Source organism: Chinchilla lanigera, unplaced genomic scaffold (assembly GCF_000276665.1).
Source record: "Chinchilla lanigera isolate Chin_1 unplaced genomic scaffold, ChiLan1.0 scaffold00002, whole genome shotgun sequence".
In the NCBI taxonomy this organism is placed as follows: domain Eukaryota; kingdom Metazoa; phylum Chordata; class Mammalia; order Rodentia; family Chinchillidae; genus Chinchilla; species Chinchilla lanigera.
Window position 1 is genome coordinate 49,906,599 of NW_004955403.1, and position 23,518 is coordinate 49,930,116.

Below are 23,518 nucleotides of genomic sequence, written 5' to 3' on the forward strand. Positions count from 1 at the left end.
AACAATGCTTGTTGTATTACATATTGATATCTTCAAAGTGGTTTCTCATGAAAACAGATAGAGACATGCAATATTGATCAATCAAGGACTCACTGACAGTTTCTTTCAGCAAAGAAATAGAAGACAGTAGAACAACTATGTTAATTATCCTGTGTATACATACATACAAAATTTCTCCTTCTTTCACTTCTCTTTTCCCACATCCCAATTGCCCTTTACCCTTGAATGTTTTCCTATCATTTCACAATGTCTATCATACCTCCTAGGTTAAATTAACTCTCTCAGGTTTTACACTAGTGAAACAATGTGGTGCTTGCACACGCAGGTCTGATTTATTTCACTTACGAGTATGGTCTCTAGTTGTGACCATTTACCTATAAAGGCCTCAATATTTTATTTTTTTTTTTTGATATGGGGAATTGAACTCATACCTCAGGCTTGCCAGGCAAGTGCTTATGCAGCTGAGCTATATCCCCGGCCCCAGATTTATCTTTTTAAGATGAAAATCTGCTTTTGTACAAGGTGAGGTTTGAATTCCTTAACATGTTGCCACCTTCTCGTTTTGTTTCCAGAGATCCTTCACCTACTGTCTTCCCCAGCCCATCCTCATGTCCTTGGCTTCCTCATCCTGCTGGTCTGTCTTCCTGAGGTCCCGAAGCCCAGTAGACAAGTCTTGCTCTGTGGCCTTCTAGTACCAAGCTTCCAGCCCTGTGAGAGCCCATGTCATGCAGGGGCTGCATGTGTGCACGCGTGTGATATGTTATTTTTTTTCTCCGTTCAGGATTGTGCGTCCCTGTTGGACAGGGCTCCTCTTCCCTTTTCTGCTTGGCTTTCTATCTCCAAACTCTGGCATGGCTTCTGAGGCACAGGGAGGGAGGGGAAGCAAGAGGGACAGGAGGAAAGACCATGGGATGAAGGAAGGGGAAGAGAGAAGGAAAGAAGAGAAAGAGGGAAGGAGGAAAGGGGAAAGGAGTAAGAGGAGGTAGGAATGAGGGAGGGAAGGAAGGAGAAAAGCAGGCCAGCCAAAAACCATTCACAAACTGGCAAATAAAGAGCAGGCACTGTGATTGTTGTGAAGGGTTGGGGGAGCAAGGAGACCCAGAGATCAAGCAGGAGAGGAGAAGAGAGGAATCTGGTCAGCTGCAGGGATCCAAGGCCTTGAGCCAGCGAGGAGCAGCGGTGGCCTTTACAAGGAAGGACGGCTGCACAGGTTGCTGCCCTCCTGCCCTCCTGAGAACCAGCCCTCACCAGCTGGCCCCTGGGTGGGCAGGTGCTGGCAGCAGAGCGGCTCCAGGTGGGTAATGGGTGTGGGGGTGAGGACCTGTATGTGTGCTAGAGTCTCAACAAATGCTTTTAGAATTATACTGAATTATAGCTGGTGGTAATCACAACCTTGCTGGTTCCTTCCTGTGCAAGGTAACAGGGAGGGATGCTTGGAGAGGAGAGAAGGATTAACCAAAGCACAGCCAAGCAGCCTGGAAGCAGCAGAATGCAGGCCCCGAAAGGGCTCGAGCCAGGGAAGGTGCCGCGTGAAGCTGGCAGGGCCCAGCCCTGTCCAGGAGCGCAGGAAGGGCTCCGCGCGCTGCAAGGTCATGGCAGTTAGTGAACGGGCTGGGCGCAGCAGTCCCCTGTGATAAGAGAGGACTGCATTCCCCGTGTTGTTGATGTGGAAGTGGTGAGGGGACGTGACTCAGAGACGGAGTGGAAACTGTGTGCCTCTCGTGACAGTGTGACTTCTGCTGGACCCCAGGGGCTGCTGCTTGGACTGTCTCCTGTGAGGCGTCCTTCCACAGAACATGCTTCTGTGTGTTCACAGGCCAGGTGGGGGCCGCAGGGGGGGCAAGGCAGGAAGGGACTTGCGGTGTGGGGGGGTGTTCTTGCCATACAGGCAGGCTTGAAGCCCTGGAGACAAGGAGTTACCATGACCTCCTACTCCTGCACTTCTGAGGCCATGCTTTTGCTTTTTCTTTGGTACCAGGAATCGAACTCAGGACCTTGCACTTGCAAAGTAAGCACTTGTGCCACTGAGCTATATCCCAGGCGGAGGCCATGCTTTTAAAGAGAGTGTACTGGCAGTAGGTTTCTAGTTCTTTCTTCCATCAATTCATAGGCATGTGCATGTGCCAGAGAGTTTACAGAAGTAACTTATGATTCTCCACAAACTTCTTTAGAAAGGTGATCTTAGCCTCGAAAGAGGAGAAAGGGGCCTACAGAGGTCACCTTGTCCAGACTCCATAGCTTAGAAGCCTCAGAGACTTTGGACCAACATTGTCAAAACTATTGTTGCAAACACATACTAATAAAAACTTTTTAAGAAGCAAGTTCAGTTTGATTCCATGCTATCCAAACACAACCATGGCACAATAAACTCCTAATATTTCCAAAGAAACTATTGTTGTCATTTCATAATCAAATGAACATTGTAAGTACAGAAAAGGTGCAAGTTGTAGCACTGGAATAAAGGACTGTTCTTCAAATTCAACACACTGAGCTTTGTGATGCATTCTCTGCCTTGTCCTTATTTGTCCCATTTTGCCATGGACTCACGCAAACACCATCAAGGTATAAGGCACTGTTTGGGAACTCCAACCTATCTAAACTTGTGTCTCCAGGCATCTGGCCTGTCAGCAGTAGAGCTTTGGTCAATCCCTAAGCGTGGTGGCAGGACACAGCACCAGTCACCAGTGTGTGGTAATTAGCATTAGTCAAGAGGGTAGTATGCTGTCACCGAAGTGGCTCACACATCTGACTCATTCAAACCTTGGGTTCTTACCCTGTCTCCAAGGCAGCCACATCACACCACTGGAACTCACTGTCGACTCACTGTCGACTTTGGAGTCAGCAACATGGTGGCCTGAAGTCGGCCACTTGCCAATGGAGTGCTCTGGACAAGGTGACTTCCCTAGGCTTCAACACCCTCTCTTGGAGCATGAAGCTAATATTACCTATTTGTAGAATTCTTCCGAAAGGCCAGAGATTATTTATGCAAACTCCCTGGAACACAGTACAAGTTCAGTAAGACACAGCATTGCCCTGTGATCTGTTGCAGGGAAAGAACTATGTTTTCCTGTGATGTTTGTCCCCATAGCCCTAAATCTAACCCAGGCCAGGACATAGCACTAGGTACCATGACAACCTGGGGCATCTGGAAGGGACTTAAGTCCTGCTTCCATTGCCCCTTCCCCGAAGGGAGTTTGGGGTGCCCTTCAGTAAGCTGCAAGTAAGTGTCTCGCTGTTCTGGAAGAGCAACTGTTTATTTCTTTCTGAAGGTTCTGAGGCACTTGGAGACTGAACCGCCTCCTTGAATACCCTTTTCAGGTTTGGGCCAAGAAGTTCTCACAGCCAATCAAAACTTTTCCTGTTTTAATTTGGGCACATTTCCTTGTGTTTGCTTTTCTTTCACTGGGACTTCAGCAGACCTGGGGGCTGGGAGGTAAGCTGGAGCCCGGGATGGCTCAGGGCCAGGGTCTTCACTAGTGCTACAGCATGTAGATGCCTCTGACACCAAGGGGTGCACCTGGGGTAGCCCCAGACAGAGGGATGGGCAAGCACCAGGGGTGAAAGCACAGGACCAGAGGAAGTCTCTCCCATCATGGCCAGTACTTGATGTTTGGAAGGATGTCTGGAGAAAGGCAGAGCACTTTTGATTGACAAGTGAAGGGTCAAGCACTTCCTGATCATCCACAGTCGGAGACCAACTATTGATGAGAAAATTCAAACAGGCAGAATTTGGAGGGACAGGCAAGTTCTTCGAAGAATTTGGAGGAACGGAAATTGGAGTGCTGTTCTCATCCCTTCCTCACTGAGCATTCGGTGATGTACATTGGCAGCCTGAGCTCAGCCGTGGTGGGGTATTTACACCATCGAAATTGGCAACAACGAAAAATCGGGACTTTTTTTCCCCCTAAGGAACTACTGACAGGTGGAACAAAAAGTAGGAATACAGGTAGTCACACTAGAGGTTAGAAGTAAAGACCAAAATCAAGTACTGGCCATGGTGGGAGAGACTTCCTCTGGTCCTGCGTTGTTGTTTATAATGAACTTCCTGTGTGTTTTCTCCCGTCCTCCTCACAGCGGTTCTGTAAGGAAAACAGGGTAAGCAGCACTTTCTCCACTCACAGACGGGGAAAATGGGGCTAGAGAGGTTAAGCAACTTGTACAAGGCCTTAAAGCCAGCTGGAAAATGAGCTGGAGCCAGAACACAGGCAGAATGCGGGAGCAGAAGACTGTGCAAAGGGTGAGAGGCGACCCTGGGACAGGGGGCTGGGGCTTCCCAGCATACTCCCTTTCAGTTCCTCTGCTCAGAGAGGGAGTTCATCATAGGTCTGTATGTGCTGATGGGAGCTTGGGGTGCCCTTCAGTAAGCTGCAGTGTATCGGTAGAGATGGGGGCATCGCCTTTCTGGGCTGTGTCTTTGCACAAATACCCGTTTCAGCCCCAAGTCCCTCCAGGACCTGTGGAAACAAAGTCCCGGCACAGGGAGGGTCATGCTTTCAGAGCAAAGGAGGGCTCAGGAGCCTCTGTAGGCTGGGACGTCCAGTGGTGGGTAGGCATGCTGGTCCTTGCACACAGTCTGGGCCACCCTCGGTACCCCTTCTTCCGTATCATACCCTTCTTCCGAGGCAGCTGAACATATGGGGAGAATTCTGGACTTGGCTTCTAACTTGCTCTGAGATCCGATTTGCTTCTTAGCAGGCGTGAATCCTCGAGCAAGTGCCGCAGTCCTGAGTGTCTTTCCCCATCCGTAAAACAGACCTCATTATTCCTGCCCACCTCCAGTATTGTTGTCCAGAGCATTTGTGTTTCTTCTGGAGATTTTAAATAATAATTATTTTTAAAATAAATAGCCACATCAGAGGTTGTACCTGCCAAGGGCAAAAACAGCACCGAGGGGCTTGTATTGGGCTGAAGGCCTAGGACAGCGCTGGGTGGATGAAATGACTTTGCCAAAACACCTCCACCTAAGCCACATTGGCCACATGACTGATGAGCCGGAAGAAGCGAGTGGGCAGAGGGAGGGGCATCCTCCAGCATCCTGTGATTCCCGGCACGTCTGTCTGTGTGAGCTGCATTTGGCCAGATGGAGGCTATCTCCTATGGTCTCATATGGTCTCCTGGCTGGGCCAGCCCCTGCATGGTCAGGCTGGGACATGGGGTCCACTCTCAGGTTGTGCTTCCTCAGGCTCATGCTGTTTTCTTTATAGATTATATTTTTAGAGCAGTTTTAAGTTCACAGCAAAGTTGAAGATTTCTTTGTGTCGTATCTCACAATGGAGTGCAGCATTTGCTACAGTGGGCAAAGGTGCCCTGGCCCATCCTTGTCACCCAGTGTGTGGTTTGCACAAGAGCTCGCTCTCAGGGTTGGACCTTCTGTGAGTTTGGACAAGTGTGTAAAGGCTTGTACCCACCATTATAGCCTCAGAATGAATTGTTTTATTGCCCCCAAAACCTCCATGTTTTGTCTTTTCACCCCTCCCTCTCATCCAACCCTGGCAGCCATTGATCTTTGTACTACCTTAGTACTTTTGCCGTTCCTGGAAGGTCATACAGTTGGAATCACACGGTATTTAGATTTTTCAGGTTGGCTCCTTTTACTTAATAATATACATTTAGGGTCCTTCTATGTATTTCGTAGCTTGACAACTCATTTCTTTTGAGTGCTGAATACTATTCCATTACATGGATATACCACAGTTGGCTTATCCCTTTAACTACTGGAGGACATTGTGGTTGCTTCCACATTCTCACAATTATAAATAAAGCTGCTATGAGCGTCCCTAGATTTTGTGTGGCATAAGCTGTGCACTTTGAGTAAATACCAAAAGGTGCAGTTGCTGGATCTGCTGGTAAGAATGTGTGTACTTTTGTAAGCAGCTGTGAGGCCTGTGCCATCCTGCATTCCCTCCAGCAGTGAATAAGAATTTCTACTGCCCCACATTTATGTTGCATTTTTACATCCTCTTGGCTCCTCGAGTTTAAAAGCACTGCCTCTCATTGTATCACCAGCTCAGCCGCTCCGGCTCAGAAACATCTGAAGGTCTGACCCCAGCCTCTTCCCCATCCCAGCATGGGCTTCAAACTCCTTTGCCCTGTCTCTGCTCCCACATTTCATGTGTCAGAAAGTTTTCCCTCCCTCTCTTCTCATGAGACGTGTGACCTGTAAACCTGGAGCACAGCAGCCGGATCCCTTGAATTTTACTGGCTTATCTTTTCTACATAAGTGTCTTGTCTTACACTCTTCCCAGGGCATTTCAGGCAGTGGCTGTGGCATCTTGCCTATGCTCACAGGAGCCACCAGGCTTTGGGTGAGAATGCTGGCTGGGTTGCGGGGATCCCTCTTGGGGCCCCCAAGCTGCAGATGTACCCATCCTCTCTCTGTGGATGCTCCGGAGGCGTGTGGTGTAAACTGCAGATGTGGACGTAATGCCCTTCCTTCCTACCACCTGCTGGTGCCCAGGTTCTCTGTGGGCTTGGGAAGGCAGGCCTTGGGCTTTTGTGGGTATCACCCTAGGATTTCTGTCTTGGTGGGTTCAGGCCGCTATAATAACATGGGTGATATGGCTTATATACAACAAACAGTTGTTTCTCACAGCTCTGGAGGCAAGAAGTCCAGGGTCACGGTGCCAGCACAGTAGGGCTCTGGAGAGGATCCTCTTCCCAGTCACACAATGCTGACATTTTGTTCTGTCCTCACATGGCAAGAAAGAGCCCAACAAAACTCGATTGACTTCTGTATCAAAGGACGCTAATCCTATTCATGAGAGCCACAGCTTCATAACATAATCACCTTCCAAAACTCCCACCTCCTAATGCCATCTCCCTGGGGGGAGTTGTAACTGAACGGGTGTGCACACATTCGGTTCATTCTAAGTAGCATCTAGTCCCTGGGACAGACAGCATATTTCACTCTGCGTCCTTCCTCCTTTAGATGCCTATCTCACAAGTCTCCTCCTGAAGGTCCTGTCTGCATATTAACTCATACAAACAGGTGCCCAGGGCCATTGACCCAAATGACACTCCAGATCCTGAGGCTGGAACCAGCTGTAAGTGGTACTTACCCAGGTGCATATAGTTTCTTGTACATAGTTTCATACCCCCGACTGTTGTGCGTGCTCTTCAGGGACGAGATCCCTTCTCCCATCTCCACATCCTCCTTATTCTGCCTCAGCTCCCAGCAGCCAGCTCTGCATCTTTGTCTCTAAGGCCTTCTTTTCTCTCTTTTGTGAGACCTGGCCAGGAAAGCTGGGAACAGTGACTATAAAAGCCGAGTATAAATACCCAGACCCTCACTCGGGAAGGGAAGGCATTCTGTCCAGGCTTAAGTGTTCCCTGCAGGATTAAACAGGGCTTTCCACGATATCCCTCAACAGGCAGATTTTTTCTAAAATCTCTTCCTTCCCTGTCACACATTTCTCCCTGTCCCTCATGGTTTTTCCTGGGGTTACCTCTCAAATGACTCCCCCTGAGTTCCTGGTTGTCATATATAGGGTCAAAGGGGACCCCGACACCTCTCTCCTACAGAGCAGAGCACCGGCTCACGGGATTGTTCAGTAGATGAAAAATGACATGGATACTTGGGGGATGGATGGAACAACAGGCATAGAGATCCAGATGTTCTTGTACAATATAAACGTCTCCATAATAATAGAGTACATTGTATATATACTATTTATATTCATATTAATCTCTAAGTGAAACAGGTTGAACATTCTCTTCTCCATCAGATTTATCTCCACCTGTGGCTGCCCTTGTAAAATCAGAGCCTGGGGCTTCCTCTCTTCCGCCTAGCCCTGACCTAAGGACCTAGCCGTCTCTTCCCTTCATCCTTACGTCTCTTTTGCATCCTCATAATATACCTTTACTTTTCTTTAAGCAATGACTCCTGAAAGCTAATGGCTGTCTACGTCTTCTTTGTTACTGCCCGGCACAGTATGAATAAAGCAAAAATAGGCTGTGCGTCCATTTGACAAGTATTTTCTTTCATATTTTTATTTTAAGATTGCCAACTCCATCATGTTGTCCCCAGTTCTTGGTTTAGGAAGTTTTCCTCTAAAACTGCAGTCTCTTGTGAGGAGCGGGCTCTTTTCTTCTGCAGAGGTGGGTTTTAGGATAAGAGCTGAGTTCATTCTAGAGCAGCAATCCCCAGTCCAGGCTAAAAGTTAGTAAAATTCTAGGAGCTCCATAACACACCAGTGTCCAGGCCTCATCACAGAACTATTCGGTGGCAGCTCTGAGGAGAGGGCCTGGAGTTAGTGTCCCTTAAGGTTTCCCAGGCAACCTTTCTGGAGACTTGGTTGACCAAGTTCTAGCTTGGTCCAGAGCTAGAACTTTCATCACTTCTTTTGGCCACTTCCTGTCTCACAGGAAGTAGGAAGTAAACCCTCATGAGTCTTGATGGATCCAGAGGCCAGGATTGCAGAGATCCAGGGTGAACTGCAAATTCCTAGGCTTCTTCCACTCTGCCTGTGCAGCAAGCCAGGCTCCCATCAGAAATGGCTTCAGTCTTCTGGGGACCCAGCTCTGCACCCTCCCACCCCATCAAATGATCTTCCACCTGGGGCTGTGGGGGCGGCAGCACTTGTCCCAGCATGTGACAGATGCTCTATACCATGAGCTTCTGTGGAGCCCAAGCCTCCTACCCTGAAAGCTCTGGCTGCAGCAGAGGCTGGGACAGACTCATCCTCTCCTGAGAGCCTGGACCCCCTCCTTGGCCCTTTCTTGCCTTCTCCCTTCCAGTTCCCTCAGGACTACTTCTTCTCCATTCTGCTTCTTCTCAGCTTTCCCTCCTTATCCCTCTTTCTCTCCTGCTGTTTTTCTGTCTCACCCCTTGCTCTTTCTGCTCTGCTGCCCCTTGGAACCTCACTGCAGCCACCTCCTCTCACAGCTGAGGGCCCCTTGCTTGGAAGCCAGTGGAGGGTGATGCCAGGGGGTACAGAAGAGAGAACTTGGATGCTGGGGAGCTCCAAGTCTGCATTTTATACCCAGATGTTTATGCAAGTGTGTCAATGCACTGCAGCCTCCCAGGCAAGAAAGCCAGGAACCTTTAAGGGAGGTTGAAGAATGTGTCCTTTGCATGTCTGGGGCCTGTAGAAATTTATTTCACAGCTGTCCCTCTCTTGTCTCTGCAGGACTGCGATGTTCTGGCCCTAGTTGCAGTCTGAGAGGATGTCCGGGGTGTCTGAACCCCTGAGCCGAGTAAAAGTGGGCACATTACGCCGACCTGAAGCTCCCCCAGAGCCCATGGTGGTGGTACCAGTCGATGTGGAAAAGGAGGACGTGCGCATCCTCAAGGTCTGCTTCTATAGCAACAGCTTCAACCCTGGGAAGAACTTCAAACTGGTCAAATGCACTGTCCAGACAGAAATACAGGTAGGTGCGACAGCCTCTGTTCTATCCCTTTGTCCCTCCTGTCCTTACTGGGCAGATAAGCAGCCTTCCTTCAGCCTATGGTGCTCCCTTGTGCCACCCTTGGGCAGGGGAAAGTTGGCACTGGGAGGAACATTTCTCAGTCTGCACCACCAGCTTGCTTCCTGAGATACCCCCTGTATCTCAGGAGTCTGCGAGATGCGTTAGAGTCTTCATTTGAAACCCAGATTATTCACTTGGTCCTTAATCCCATTCATTTCAACTCACTAAGTTTTTGTAACATTTGAGGCTCTCCAAGACTTACACTCTGGAATTAGAGACACATGCAAGTGGTTGACTTAAAAGTGAACAAAAATGCTAGAAGATGTGTGCTGGTCACTCAGAGGGAGCGGGTGGGCCCTTCAGAAGATGATAACAATAGAGATGCCCCGGGTGAGGCAGGTGGTTACCAGGCCTTTCATGAGGCACCACTTTCATTGGTTCATGCCCACCTCAGGTAACAGAATCTGTTCTGCAGGTACAGGTGCCCACCTTCGTCAAGGTACCTAGACCAGAAAGCCAGTCCATCTTCACCAGATCTGTTCAAAATTATCACCAAAAGCAGAGTTCCAATTTATCGACTGATTTTAATGATCTGCAAAATTTTGGCCTCTATTTCTTGGACAGAGGACTAATATTTAAAATGTACAAAGAACTCAAAAAAATTAGATCCCCCCCAAAAAAAATTATTGAACAAGTACTATATGGAGCCTAAATGAACCACTCTGTCTACACTTGAGATAAATCTTCAGACAGCTCCATGAGCTGGGCACCGTGAGGGCACAACTGTCCTCTGCCTAGAACTCGTCTGGGCAGGGAGAGTGATGGTGGAAGGGAGAGTGAATTTTATTCTAAGAAGGCTGCTTGGAGGGTTTGTGAGTTGAACAAAGGGAGCAGGGAGCTTTGGGGCAAACTACCCCGGTCTGAGACAGCTGGATTAGCTATCGTCGTGTCACCGCCAGCTCTTCCACTGTCCTGAAAGCCAGTGTCCCCATAGATCGTGAGTGGTGCCAGCACACTCTGCGCTTCTGCACCAGAGCAGAATGTGACCGATTCACTCACTGTCTTGATCAGTGGCCACACTGATTAGGGCTTGGTTGATTCCCATACCTGATTTGATTAGGGGCTTGTTTACTCATGTTATGATTTCTGATATGAAAGCACTGGTTGTCCTGGGAATAAGGCCGGGCCTCCTCCTTCCAAGAGGTGCTTTTGTATGTGCAGATCTCCACTTCTTGAGTCCTCCTCAAGTGGTGGTGCCATTGGCTGTGACCTTCACTAACTTATACTTCAGAAGTTAACCTGATTTCCAAGTTTAGGACTCACCTTATTGCCCTTCTGTGGTGAAAATGAGAGCACATCTGGTTAGTTCTGCGTAGGATGCAATCTATGACATTAGCCATAAGATGGGCCTTAAAGGATAGGTGGGACTTAAAGCAGCAATGCAGGGGAGAAGGGCTTTCCAAGGGGAGGGAACAGCATGGACAAAGCCTGGGAGCCTGCTTAACGGTACGTACCCTGGTTTGCCTGGAACAAGGATATACTTAGAAAAATGTATACAGGTCAGATCAGAATGGAAAGGTGATAGCAGATAGTGGAGGACCTAGAGTACTGGGCTGACAAACTTGGAGTCAGCCAGGCACTGGGGAACAGCGCATAGGTTTTAATCAGGGGAGAGATTTCCTTGAGTTGCACAATGCCTGCTGAGCGTTTAAGGATGAGATTACCACAGGTCTCCAGTAAGGGCAATGGGATATGGTCTCAAAAAGAATGGCTGCGAGTGCTTGAGCTCCTCAGAAAAGGTGCAGGATAGAGGTGAAGGACAAAAGAAAATAACTTACATCTAGGAATTTACATCCAAACCTTCTGAGTTTCCTGCTTTGGTATCTCCAGCAGATGCGTTGTCACCTTCTAATGTCAGTGTCACCTACTTGCTAAACCACCTGCTTGCAAAACCACCTCTGCCTCCAGCCAAATGCTGCTGCATCCTTATTGGTTGTGTGACCTCGGACCTAACCTCTTTACCCATCTAGGTTTCGGTCTCATCCCATGAGGATGAGGCACACCTGTAGCTTTGCTATAAGGATCAGAGATGACAGCTGAGAAGTACATAGCACACAGTAGGGCCTCACTTACTAACTGGAAGTTCTTGATTAGGTATCTCCAAGGATTACTAGTTGCCCAGAGAATGAAGTTCAGATTGTCTTTTTTTGGTTTTTATCCCCTCGTCTGTCTTATTTCCAAACTGAGAAGTAAGATGATCACATTTGTGTTCTAAAATAGCACATGGTATTCTGCAAGATGTTAAGAAATGTGCCCTGGAGATGAATTTTATCCTCAAAGAAGTTTGACAAATGCTTCTATAGCAAAACTTCTCAAGACCCTAAATAGGCAGATATGCCTGGTGACTCTAAGACAGAGCTGCAGATCTCTTTAACTTCCTTTGTTTCTCTTCCTCTGTATTTCTTTCTTTCTTCCTTCTCCTTTCTCCTTTCTTTCTTTCTTCCCTGCCCCCCATAACCCCTCTCTCCCTTTCTTCTTTCCTTCCTCACTTTCTTCCTTCTCTTGTCATTATGGAACCCAGGGCCTTGAACATGCTAGGCAAGTGCTGTACTGCTGAGCTACAGCCCCGCCCTAGTCTAAGCGTATTTCTAAAGAACCCCTTCTCTTAAAGTTGGACTGCTACTTCTTTGCCCCCTAAACCTGCCAACAGAGCAGAAAAGACTGGAGAGAGAAAAACTGGTGAGTGGGAGATGGGTTAGGAAGTGTCGCCGTCCAGCAGGAGGGAAATGGTGAGGATTTAAAGGAAGGTAGTTGAGAACAGAGATAATTCAACAGATTTGAATTCATCCAAAGAGGCAGAACCAATAGAATTTAATGATTAAGTGGATGTAGGAGGGAGAATAAATGAAGAAGACGGGATGACTCAGGCTTTTGCTTGGGCAACTGAATGGGTGCTGGCACCACTTGTTGAGAAAGAAAGGACATTCTGAGATTTCGGCTTCATTGCGTTTGAAGGGTTTGTGAAACTCCTCTGTAGGGGGATGGGGGCTTGGAGCTTAGAGGAACAAAAGACATAGGGCTGAGGATTCAGCCATCATTGTGCAGTGAATCCCATCAAGGGTTATAAAATCATCCAAAGAGGTGCATAGAGAGAAAGGAGACCTGGGGACATCAACTTCCAAAGAGCTGATGGAGAAAAAGTGGCAGATGAAGTGAAAAAAAAGAATCACAGAAGGATGGAGAGGACCAAGAGAACAGAGTCGGGGAGCCACGGGCAGAGGGGCCCCCAAGGAAAGAACGATGATCAGCGTCACACGCTCAGAGAGGTCAGGTCAGATAAGGCCTAGGTGCCCTGCTTCAGCGACAGGGCAGTCTCCGTGAGGGGTGGGTGCAGCGGAAGTGTGCGGTGAGCTGGACACAGTGAGAATAACAAACACTGCACAAAGTTTTGATCATGATGGGACAGAAAAAAGAAGAAAGAGGAGACTCTCCCCAGCAGACGGAATGTCACATGTGAAAGTCCTCAAGTAGAAAGACACGTGGTAGGTTTGAGGCTCAGATTTCCCCAAGACTGACTCCTTAAGCCATGTGAATAATGTTGGCCTTTCCTCTGGGAACCCACTCATATAATTTCAATACGTGAGTGACGTGAGACTGTGTTTCTTAAAAAACCATTGAGATTGCATAGTGGAAAATAGACTAAAGGAAAGCAAGAATGGATGTGGGCTGATGTTAGGTGGCTGTTGTGTCACCAGATGATAAACCACAGGTGGAATCATGCATGGTGATTCCATGGTGATGGCGACCATGGTAGGAGTGATGGTGGTGGTGATGGTGATTGTGGTGCTGACGGTGACGTAGGCGGTGACCATGGTTGTAATGACAATCATGGTGGTAATGATGAGAACAATGCTGGTGGTCACAGTGATGGCGACAGTGGTCTTGATGATGGTAGAGATGGCAGAGGTGACGGTGATGTGCTGAGAGCCGCTAGCACTTTTGAAAGCGCTTCATACACGTTATCTCCTTAACTTCTTGGAAGGATCCTATGATGTGCATAGCGTTATCCTCTCCACTTTATATATAAGGAAATGAGTGTGGAAGAGCTCCACAAATTGCTAGGAAGTGGCACGTTTTGTTTTGGAACCCAGCACTCATAATGGATTTGCTCTATGGAGAAAAGAGACTGTAATCCCGAGAATGGGGCAAGTGGAAGTGTAAGGCTTTGGTGACGGATGGGAAGCACAGGAACGAGGAGGAGAGAGGTGGACAGGGCCCTGGAGGGGAAATGAGAAAGTGGGGAGTTCACATGTTCAGTTTTGGACCACCAAATGCAGTTGAGGTGCTTTATCATTTTCACATGGAAAATCTGAGGAAATTGATGGGTATGTGACTCTCAGGGAGAGAAGCAGTCTGGGTGTAGGCATGTGAGTGTGGTCAGCCTCCGGATGGTGGTTGGAGCCGTGGCTGTGGATGAGATCACTGAGGAAACAGTCTTAAATACTTCTCTCTTCTATTCCACAAATATTGATTTGCGCACCCCTGTGGCTGGCAACACACTAACTATGGCCGGGAGATATCAGCATGCACCCCCAAACACAGGTGAGCACCCTCCTTTCATAGAGCCTCCTGACAGGGGTAGAGGGGACTGATGACTCACACCAATGAACGAACCTTTACACACGGAGGCCAGTGATCTGACAGGAAGAAGTAGATCCAGGGAGAGCTCTTCACACAGAGGGGTGTGATCCAAACCTTTCCTGACATCCTGACCCCTTGGCCCACTTGGCAACCCACCCTGACACAGCCCATGTGGCTGCACGCTTCCAAAACATAGCGACTCCACGCTTACTTGCTGAGCTCCTGTCTTTATCTTTCTTCTCCACTTCTTCCTATGCAAACACATTATCTTCATGATGCGCTTTGTCTGGCTGTTAGAAGCTGTGGAAATAATCACTAGATTGGATGCCTAGGAGCCAACAAAACCAGGCAAACCTTGAAGAGACCCGAGCAATGTGCTGAATGAGAGATGTACTTCGCTGTTCTCGATTTTCCACTTCCCTTTCGTTTGATGTGCACAGGAAATTGTATTTGTTTGGGAGCTCTGAAGCTCTGTAGCGGGCAGAAGCTTATGTCATTATATTTGCCTCTAACATGCTAATTTGCCTGTCTGGGAAAGGGGTTAAGATGACACGTTCAAAGCAACTGGCAGATGTGCCAGTTGTGCCACCCAGATGTGCCCACGCATGGTGTCTCCTTTGTGTTTTCGTTCTCTCTATCTCTCTCCCCGTCCCTCCCTCCTCTCCCCTTCCTTTTTTTCTCACTCACTTTTGGGTAGAGTAAGTATATGTCCTGGTTTGTCTCAATTCCATGTACACACATTGTCCTGTGCCCCGACAATCCCACAATAACATGCCACCTCCTTCACCGTGCCGTGTTCTCTCCTCTCCCTGCCTGGCACACCAACCAGCTGACCTGCCTCTAGCTGACCCGTGCCCTGTAGGTGCCCATCTCTGCTGTCGCTGGACTGTCTGCTTCTCACACAGGAGGGTATTAAGCAAAATGTGGGCACTGTTCTATGATACGGTGTGGGCAGAGCTGCCGGCAGGACCCCACATCCTAACCTCTCTCCCTCAGTCACGCCCTACTGTGCTGAAAAGCTGCCTTCAGAACTCACCCTTGTTTTGTCCTGAAGCATCTCCACACTGAGAATTCATACTCGCACGACCAGGAGCGGCAGGAACTGCAGCCAGCCTGTGCCTTTTGCACGCTGTGCCTGTGCTTCCCTCCACCCACAGCAGGGTGGGTCTCCAGGCTGCAGGGGTGACCCTGGCTGCTGCCTGCCCAGGAACACATGACAAAGGCAGAGTCCACTGCCCAGGTGCAGCCCACTCCACCCACGCTTACACTCATTGCCATCCCCTGTGAGTTCAGTGGCCATGTATTGAATCCCTGGAGAGACAGGATGCAGATGTGACCAGCTGGTCCTGAACTTCCCTATTCCATTGGATGTTCACTCCAGTGAGCTTACTAACCAGACATGGGGTGTTATGGACTGAATATTTATGAGCCCCCATTTATTTGTTGAAGCCCTAACCTCTGATGTGATGGATTCTGCATGTGAGGCCTTTCGAAGGTACTATGGTATGGATATTGTTGTCCCCTAAAATACTGACATTGGAATCTAGTACCCAATGTGACAGTGCTGAAAAGTGATTAAGCCACAAGGACTGTAGTCTCATGAGTGAGATTAGTGCCTTTAGAAGAGGCTGAAGGGAGCACCCTGCCCCTTCCCTTCCGCTCTGTGAAGGCACAGCAAGAAGTCCTCTTCTTGGAACCTGAATCTGCTGGTGCCCTGATCTTGGGTCTGTCAACCTCTAGAACCATGAACAATAAATTTTTAATGTTTATAATTACCTAGCCTGAGACATTTTGTTATAGCAGCAGGAACAGAGTAAGACAGGAGGTAATTAGGCTTAGATGAGGCAGTGAGGGTGGGGTCCCCATAATGGGATTAGCGCCCTCATAAAAAGAGAAAGACAAGCCAGAGTACTTTCTCCTCTCTCAGCTATATGAGGAGGCAGCAAGGAGGGATCATCTGTGAGCAGGAAAGTAGACCCTCACTGAAAGCTTGACCTTCGATTTCCCAGCTTCTTAAATAAGAGAAAGAAATGTTGAGGCTACCCTACTTATGAGGTATGATCAAAGAATACAGTGAATGTTTAAAATAAAAATTGTAAAAGATTATTACAGTATGAGACATATTTGTACTTTGTTTTGTTTTGGTTTTTGTGTTTTTGATTTTTTTCCGGTACCAGGAATCAAACTCACAACCTTGCGCTTGCCAGGCAGGCGCTGTGCCACTGAGCTAAATCCCCAGCCCCTAGACATATTTATACTAATCCCCCCTGAAAATACTCCTTCTTACCTGGACACATGTATCCCACTATGCTTCCCACTTTCCAAAGCAGTTCAGGACGTCTTCTTTTGTGAGTGTCTTTTCGTGGCTGCCTTGATGTCCTGAATTAATTCTAAATATTTATAGTAATTGCTGCCACATAAAAACATGATGGTGTGTCCTCGTCTACTTTATTCACTGCATCTGGCACTGTGCAACTCCTGGCTCTTCCCCAAACTCAAAACGGCCGTGAAAGGTAAATGTTTTAAAACCGTTCAGGACACAGAGGCAGCGACAACCTCACAACCAAAGACATTCACAACAAAGGACTTACAGAACTGTGCAGAAAGCAGCAAGAACAACGGGTAAATGTGTTCAAAGAGGAGGGGGGTATTTTGCGGGGAGTTTATGGCAATGTGTCTTTTTACTGTAATACCTTGTATAATAAGTACCATGGTATAGCGGCCCAGCTGACCCAGACTTGAGTGGCAGTAGCAGTCTCTGGCCCTCAAGCCATTGGCTCAGCTGCTGTTTCCGGAGCAGGCCCCGCCACCCTCCTTCAGATCTGCTGAGGCAAGGCCCCAAGGTTGGGGTGCAAGAGGACGGGACAGGAGGGCAACCTGTCCCAGGAACTTGTCACTTCTGAAAGAAAGCTCATGCAATGAGGATAGATGGAATCACACAGACAAGTGAACAGCCCCTGCAACATAAGAGGAAAAGGCCCAGCCAGGAAACCGCAAGGCACCCATGGTGATATAAAGAGAGGTGCATTCACAAGGCCTCCTCCTCTCCGCACCCCTCCCCATTTCCTGTGCGCGCACCCAGCCGCTCACCCACACAGACACGCCGAGGAGCACAGCCAGCGCTCCGGGCCTCTCTATTTATCTGTACGCTTAGATTCATGACATCAACAAATTAGTAGTCAGGTGTCTGTACTTTTGCTTCTATTTTTAATCTGGTGGTTGCATTGCTGATTGTCTTGTTAGAGGCTTTTATCACCTCAAATTGAATGCTTTCAGAGTTCTTAAAGTTATGCTAACTTCTATCATTTTGTTCTTCCATCACGTACGTGCGTTGAGGACTCAGAACTTGTACAGTCATTGTGTTAGTTTCCTGTTGACACCATAACAAATAACTATACACCTGTTAGCTTAAATCCACCAAAATGATTCTCCCACAGTTGTAGAAACCAGAAGTCGACAGTCAAGGTATTAGCAGGGTGACAGTATCTCCAGTGGCTCTAGGACACATCCTTCCCGGCCTCTTCTGCCTTCTGCTGTCTCCTTTGCTGTGGTAGCATCACCCCAATCTCTGTCCATGTCTTCATGTGTCTGTCTCTGCTTTGAGGACACTTGTCACTGGGGTTAGGAGCCACTCAAACATCAAGGATGACTTCATCTTGAGATTCTTAATTATATGTACAGCAACCCTTTCTCCAAATCAGGTCAGCTTGACAGGTTGTGGGAGGTAGGACGTGGGTAAGTCTTTTGGGGGCTCCCCCTTCAACTCTCCACAGCCATCTGTTAGGACTGCAGTATTTGTCCCTGCTTTCCGTGTTCGGGTATACACAGACCGGGACACAGGCATGGAGGTGAGTGTGAGCACTTTGCACACATTTGTACATTCACCTTGACACACAGCTGGTGTCATGGAACTGACTTCGGAGCCCACTGACACAAGTCTACCACTTCTTCCTTCTACTGGGTATTTTCAGCTGCTTCCCAGCCTGTGGGGTGTGTGCCCTGGTGTAAGGTTTCCTTTGTTCCCATGCGACGCCTTATGCTGGTGCCTTGTCACTCTTAGTAGTCCCCTAGCTTATGATTTTCTCTAGTGATGCTCAAAATAGTGATGCTGACCCTGCATCTCCCCCCAGGTGCCCATGACTCCAACTCTCTTATCCACCTGCCTGCTTACCATGTCCACTGGACATCCGACTCTTACATCTGCAAACTGATCACCACCTCCTCAAACTTTGCTTTTCATCCAACTTTTTCCATGAACTGCGGCTCCATTCCTTCTGTCATCATGTCCCAGGCATTAGTTAGGGGCATCCCTAGAATCCCTCTTTTCTCCTACTTCATTCAGTCCACTGAGGAGTCACATCACCAAGGTGCAGACTCTGCCTTCCTTCTCACTGCCTCTATTGCCCTTGCTTTGCTTGAGCCATCAGCATCTCTCTTGCCTGGAATGACACATTTGTCTGATAACTACTTTGTTCTTATCCCCACGTGATCCGTTCTACAGCTAGCAACAATGATGAGTTTTTAAAACATAGGTCAGTAGAGGGGCATATTTAAAGTGTAGCTTAGGTTATATTATGGTTCTGCTGTAGACTCTACTATCTCTCTTAAAATGAAATCCAAAGTCCTCACTTTGGCTTGCAACTGGGGTCAGCAAGTATTGTCATGCAGGCTGAATAAGGCTGAACGTGGCCTGCCATTCTTGTTTTTGTAAATAAAGTTTTATTGAAATACAGCCATATTCACATTTTGTCTATGGCTGTTCTTGAATGACAGAGGTAGAACTGAGTATCTGACAGAGATCCTACAGTCCACAAAGCCTAAGGTATTTACTCCCTGGCCTGTATAGAAAACATTTGCTAGGCCTGGCCTAGCCTCCCCACACTCTCTTCCATCAGGCCACTGCATGCCCTCTTTACCCCACTCTTTTGTTCCTGTTTAGAGCTTCTCAAAGGCACCAAGCACACTGAACCTCACAGACTCTCCAGAAAATGTCTCAGAAATCTGGGAAATTCTTCACCCAAAAGGTCACCCTACTCTCTTAAGTTTTTCATTTCCCCTTTTTTGCTGAATTAATTAATCATGGACGGATGGATGGGTAGATGGATGGATGGGTGGGTGGGTGCATGGGTAGATGGATGGATTTAGTTATAAAACCGACAGAGACTAGCTAGAATCCCACATTGCCATCACTGTGACCACAATTTCAGCATGGGGCATGGCTTTCAGTTGGCCGTGATCATAGCTGTTAAACAGTTCTATACAACAGAGAATTCTCCTGTCCCAAATATTTGTAACGCCCTGTTGAGACTCATTGATGTAAATTATAAAGCATTACAGTCAAATAAATGCCCTGAACCCATCCCAACATGTCAGAAATAGCACACTTTACCTGTTATATTGAAGCAACCCACAGCACCCACCCCTCCCACTCTGAAGCAAACACTGCATGCCAACTTTACAATGGATTATAAAGGGCATTTAGTAGGGAGACTTTTTGAAAGAAATGTGTGAAATCCACCTGGTAGTTTACTTCTTGATCTTTATTATTTTTCATTCCTCCTAAAGCTCTGCTTGACATCAAGAACCCTTCATTGTGATTTGATAATAAATCAGAAGTTTTGATGGAATGGTTTGTTTGTTTATTGGATGGAACCCAAGGATGGTCTACAATTGAGCTATATCCCCAGTCCTTCTATTTTTTATTTTGAGACAGGGTCTCAATAGGTTGCTGAAGTGGGGCTCAAACTTGTAATCCACCTGCCTCTGCCTCCCGCAGAGCTGAGATTGCAAGTATATACCACCATAGCCTACAGAACAGTTTTATTTTTAACAGAATATTTCATTCTCAGGGGTACTTCTTATCTTCTGTTCAGGTTAATTAGAGGAGCCTCTGTTGCCTTTGCAGTCTTTTTACTCACTTTTTCAGCACTGTACTTCCAGTGTCCACTTAGTGCAGAAGGGAAAGGGAAGTAGCAGCTGTTGTGAGTTTTGGTTCTGGAGCTTAAACCCTACATGTTTCTTGCTCTGAGCAAAAGAAAGTCCTTTTCTTTGCATCATTTTTTTCCAGCTGACTGGCGTGGCTGTTGCTCATGGCCCTGATCATTCCACGGACTCATTGATCATTTATCATCTTTCATTCTCAGCTCAACAACAGCCTCAGGTCCCTTTCCAGAGGCTGCTTTCTTTCATGCCCTTTTATGGGGCTCAACAGTTGTTGGAGCCAGTGGCAACCACAGGTCCTTTGCATCTCCTCAGCCATTGCTTAGGAAGTTACTGCCAGGGGTTTATCTCCCCCAGTACCATGTCCCACCCATTCTGAAACAGCAAAGGGGCCTCTGACCAAGAGAATTTTGGTTCCATTGCAGGCTCACGTATTCATACCTCAAATGTAGACTTTGTGAAATAGCCCAGCTCCTCAAATGGACTTCACCATTGAGAAATGTTTATCCATTCTTTCCTTGTTTGACTGTATTAGTCAGATTTCCTGTTGCTGAGATGCAGTACTTGCCAGCTTAAAGGAGGAGAGGGTTAATTTGGCTCACAGTTTTGGGGAATTCAGTCCATGGCCAGCTGGTTGCAGGCAGAAACATCATGGCAGAAGGGTACAGCAGAGGAAAGATACTTAGTTCATGTTGGCCAGGAAGCAGAGCGTGGGAATAGCACCAGAGAGGAAAGGACACGGGACCAGCTATAGACCCCAAGGTCATGCCTCCATGTCCACCCAGTAAAGTACTTCACTACTTTCCTAGGTGCCTCCCAAGCCAAAAAGTTGACATTAATAGGCCTAACCATCACATTCCATCCAAACACATCTTCTTAAACCATACTTAATCTCCAAATAAACACAATAACAAGTCAATAATTCCCCCCAGTATGTTACAGCTATCCTGCATACAACTTAGAATGCAATAATCCCTTCCCCAAATTCTCAGCATTTTTCAGAAGTCTCAGTTAAAGTGTACTCTGAGACTCCAGGGAAACTCTTAGCTTTGAAGCTCTGTAAAAATTTTTAAAAAGGTTATATAGCCCCAAGTGACAATGGAATGAGGTAAATATTCCCAGTCCAAAAGGAAGAGGGGATAGAAAATAATTAAATCAAAGCAATACTGAAACCCAGCAGGGCAAACATTAAATCCTATAGCTTCATATTTAGCATCCAGGGAACATGGTGGTATGATAGCAGTTTCAGAAGGCTTGCTGTTTGCAAACCCCATGGCCTCTTTCTTGAACTGGTTCTACTAATGGCCTGCACCATTCTTTGGTAGACATTCCATTGCCCCTTATCCAACTTTCTAGGATCTCCACTGGCATGTATGGCTTCATTCCCACAGCTCCATGCTCTGTTCTCTCAGGTGATCTTTGCTTAATCTCCTAAGCCTTCCTTTGAAATTTGGGTGAAAGCCTCCCTGACCCCACAGATCTTGCATTTTGCACACTGGTAAAACTGGCATCATATGGATGATGCCAAGGTCTGCTGTCAGCAGAAGCAGTAATGAGACCCCCTTGGACTATGGCTGCAGGGACCTCTGAGTGCCTGGATGGTTGAGTACAGTAAAATGAATTCTGAGGAACCACTTACCTAGGAGGACTTTCTAAAAGGAGCCCAAGGGACACTCATCTTAAATGAAAGGTTTACACCTTCTTACTCTTGAGCTTCTGATAGATAAGGTCTTCCTGATTTCTGAGATGCCTTGAAGGCATCTTTCTTTTTGTCCCTGTACCAAATACTCAGCTTCATTTTAATGGCAATAATTTCTTCAGCACCCACACCTCCTTTGGCCACAATTTTGTATGTGCTTCTTTGAGAGCCAAAATCTAGATTGTCCACATTGTTCTGATATATTTTTTTCGGTACATTTGCACTATAAATTTAGGTAAAAGCAGGAAACAGTACTTATATCACAGCCTGAACTTTGGGCTGCCTTAAAATTTTCTCCACCAGATTAATTAGTCTGCTGCTACCTTTAAGTTGATCATTCTACAAAGTCTTAGGACATAGGCACAATGAAGACAAGCTTCTTGTAGGAACATAACATGCATGACCTCTAGTCCACCTGTCAATAGAGTCCTTATTCTCCACTGAAACTTCTGGAGCCTGGCCTGGATTGTCCTCTTTCCTAGCGGCACTTTAGTCTCTGAGTTCCTATTAGAATTGCACATCAGGCTCAATTTACACCATTCTAGGGCTTTTCTAGCCTGCATCTCCAAACCTTTCCAAACTTCTCTTACAAACTCATTCCAAAAACTTTTAAAACCACATAGTCAGGTATACTCACAGCAACAATCCCATTCCTGGGACTAATTTTCTGTATTATTCAGATTTCCAATTGCTGAGACACAATATCCCTCAACTCAAAGGAGGAGAGATTTAACTTGACTCCCAGTTTCAGAAGATTTAGATCATTGTCAGCTAGTTGCAAGGCACAAGGGTATGACAGACCAAAGAAGCTAATTTCATGGCAGCCAGAAAGCACAGCAGGAGAACAGTGTCAAAGAAGAAAGATGAGGGACCAGATATAAGACCTAAGGTCAAGTCTCCATGACCTACTCAGACATATCCACAAATGTGCTTCACCACTCCCTTGAGCATCTCAGGACCAAATAGCTGACACAATTAAGCTTAATAGGCACACTGTCTATCATGACAATAGCTACCATTTATTGAGCTACCATTTATTGTGTCCACCCTTAGACTAACCTCTTTATGCATCTGTAACCCACATAAGGTTTGTCAGTCTCAGTAGAGTGTCACACTGCAAAAAATATTGGTCTGACAACTACAATATTTGGAAATAAATTTAAATATTTACAGTCATTTCTTGAAAGAATATTGTTGGAATGTTTCTGCCAAGATAGGTAGCAAAATTTCTTAATTTTTTTATAAACATTTAGCAATTAGAACCAACTACCCATGTCTGTCTAATCTAAGGTCAGACATGGACCATTGTTTTAATTTCTATTGGAAAATGTCTTCCTTAGTTTCTCAGGGCTGCTGTAATGAAGTACCACAAACAGTGTAGGTTAGAACAAGAGAAATGGATCATCTCACAGTTCTGGAGGTTGACACCAAGATCCAAGTGTCAGCAGGGTCAGGTACCCTCTGGACCCTGCAGAGGTCCTTATTTGCCATGTCTTAGCACTGTTTTGCCAGCAGTCTTTGGTGTTCTTTGGCTTGCAAATGCATCACTCAAACCTTGTTTATCCATATGATATTTTCCTTGTGTGTATTTCTCTCTGAATCCAAGTTTCCATCTCTACAAGGACATCAATGATACTGGATTAGAGGCCCACCTTAAAGACCTCATTTTAACTTGATTATTCTGAAAATATCTGATTTCCAAATATGTTCACACTCTAAAGCACTATAGATTGGGATTCCAACATATCTTCATGTGGGGGGTTATCTTGCTGGATATATGATCAAAGTTCTTTGGAATCCAGGAGAAGAAACAAAAACCCTGCCTGTGGG

At 46.9% G+C, this 23,518-nt stretch overlaps 1 protein-coding gene across 6 annotated transcripts in view; it reads left to right on the top strand.

Annotated features, from left to right (window-relative positions):
- Ptk2b (protein tyrosine kinase 2 beta) overlaps positions 1–23,518 on the top strand; it is a 114,745-nt gene that overhangs the window by 50,543 nt on the left and 40,684 nt on the right. For all 6 annotated transcript variants that reach the window (XM_005373741.2, XM_005373738.2, XM_005373740.2 and 3 more), the window contains exon 2: positions 9,129–9,369. In XM_005373741.2, coding sequence (XP_005373798.1) covers positions 9,166–9,369 — 204 coding nt within the window. In that variant the 5' untranslated portion in view covers positions 9,129–9,165. The remainder of the gene's footprint in view (positions 1–9,128; positions 9,370–23,518) is intronic.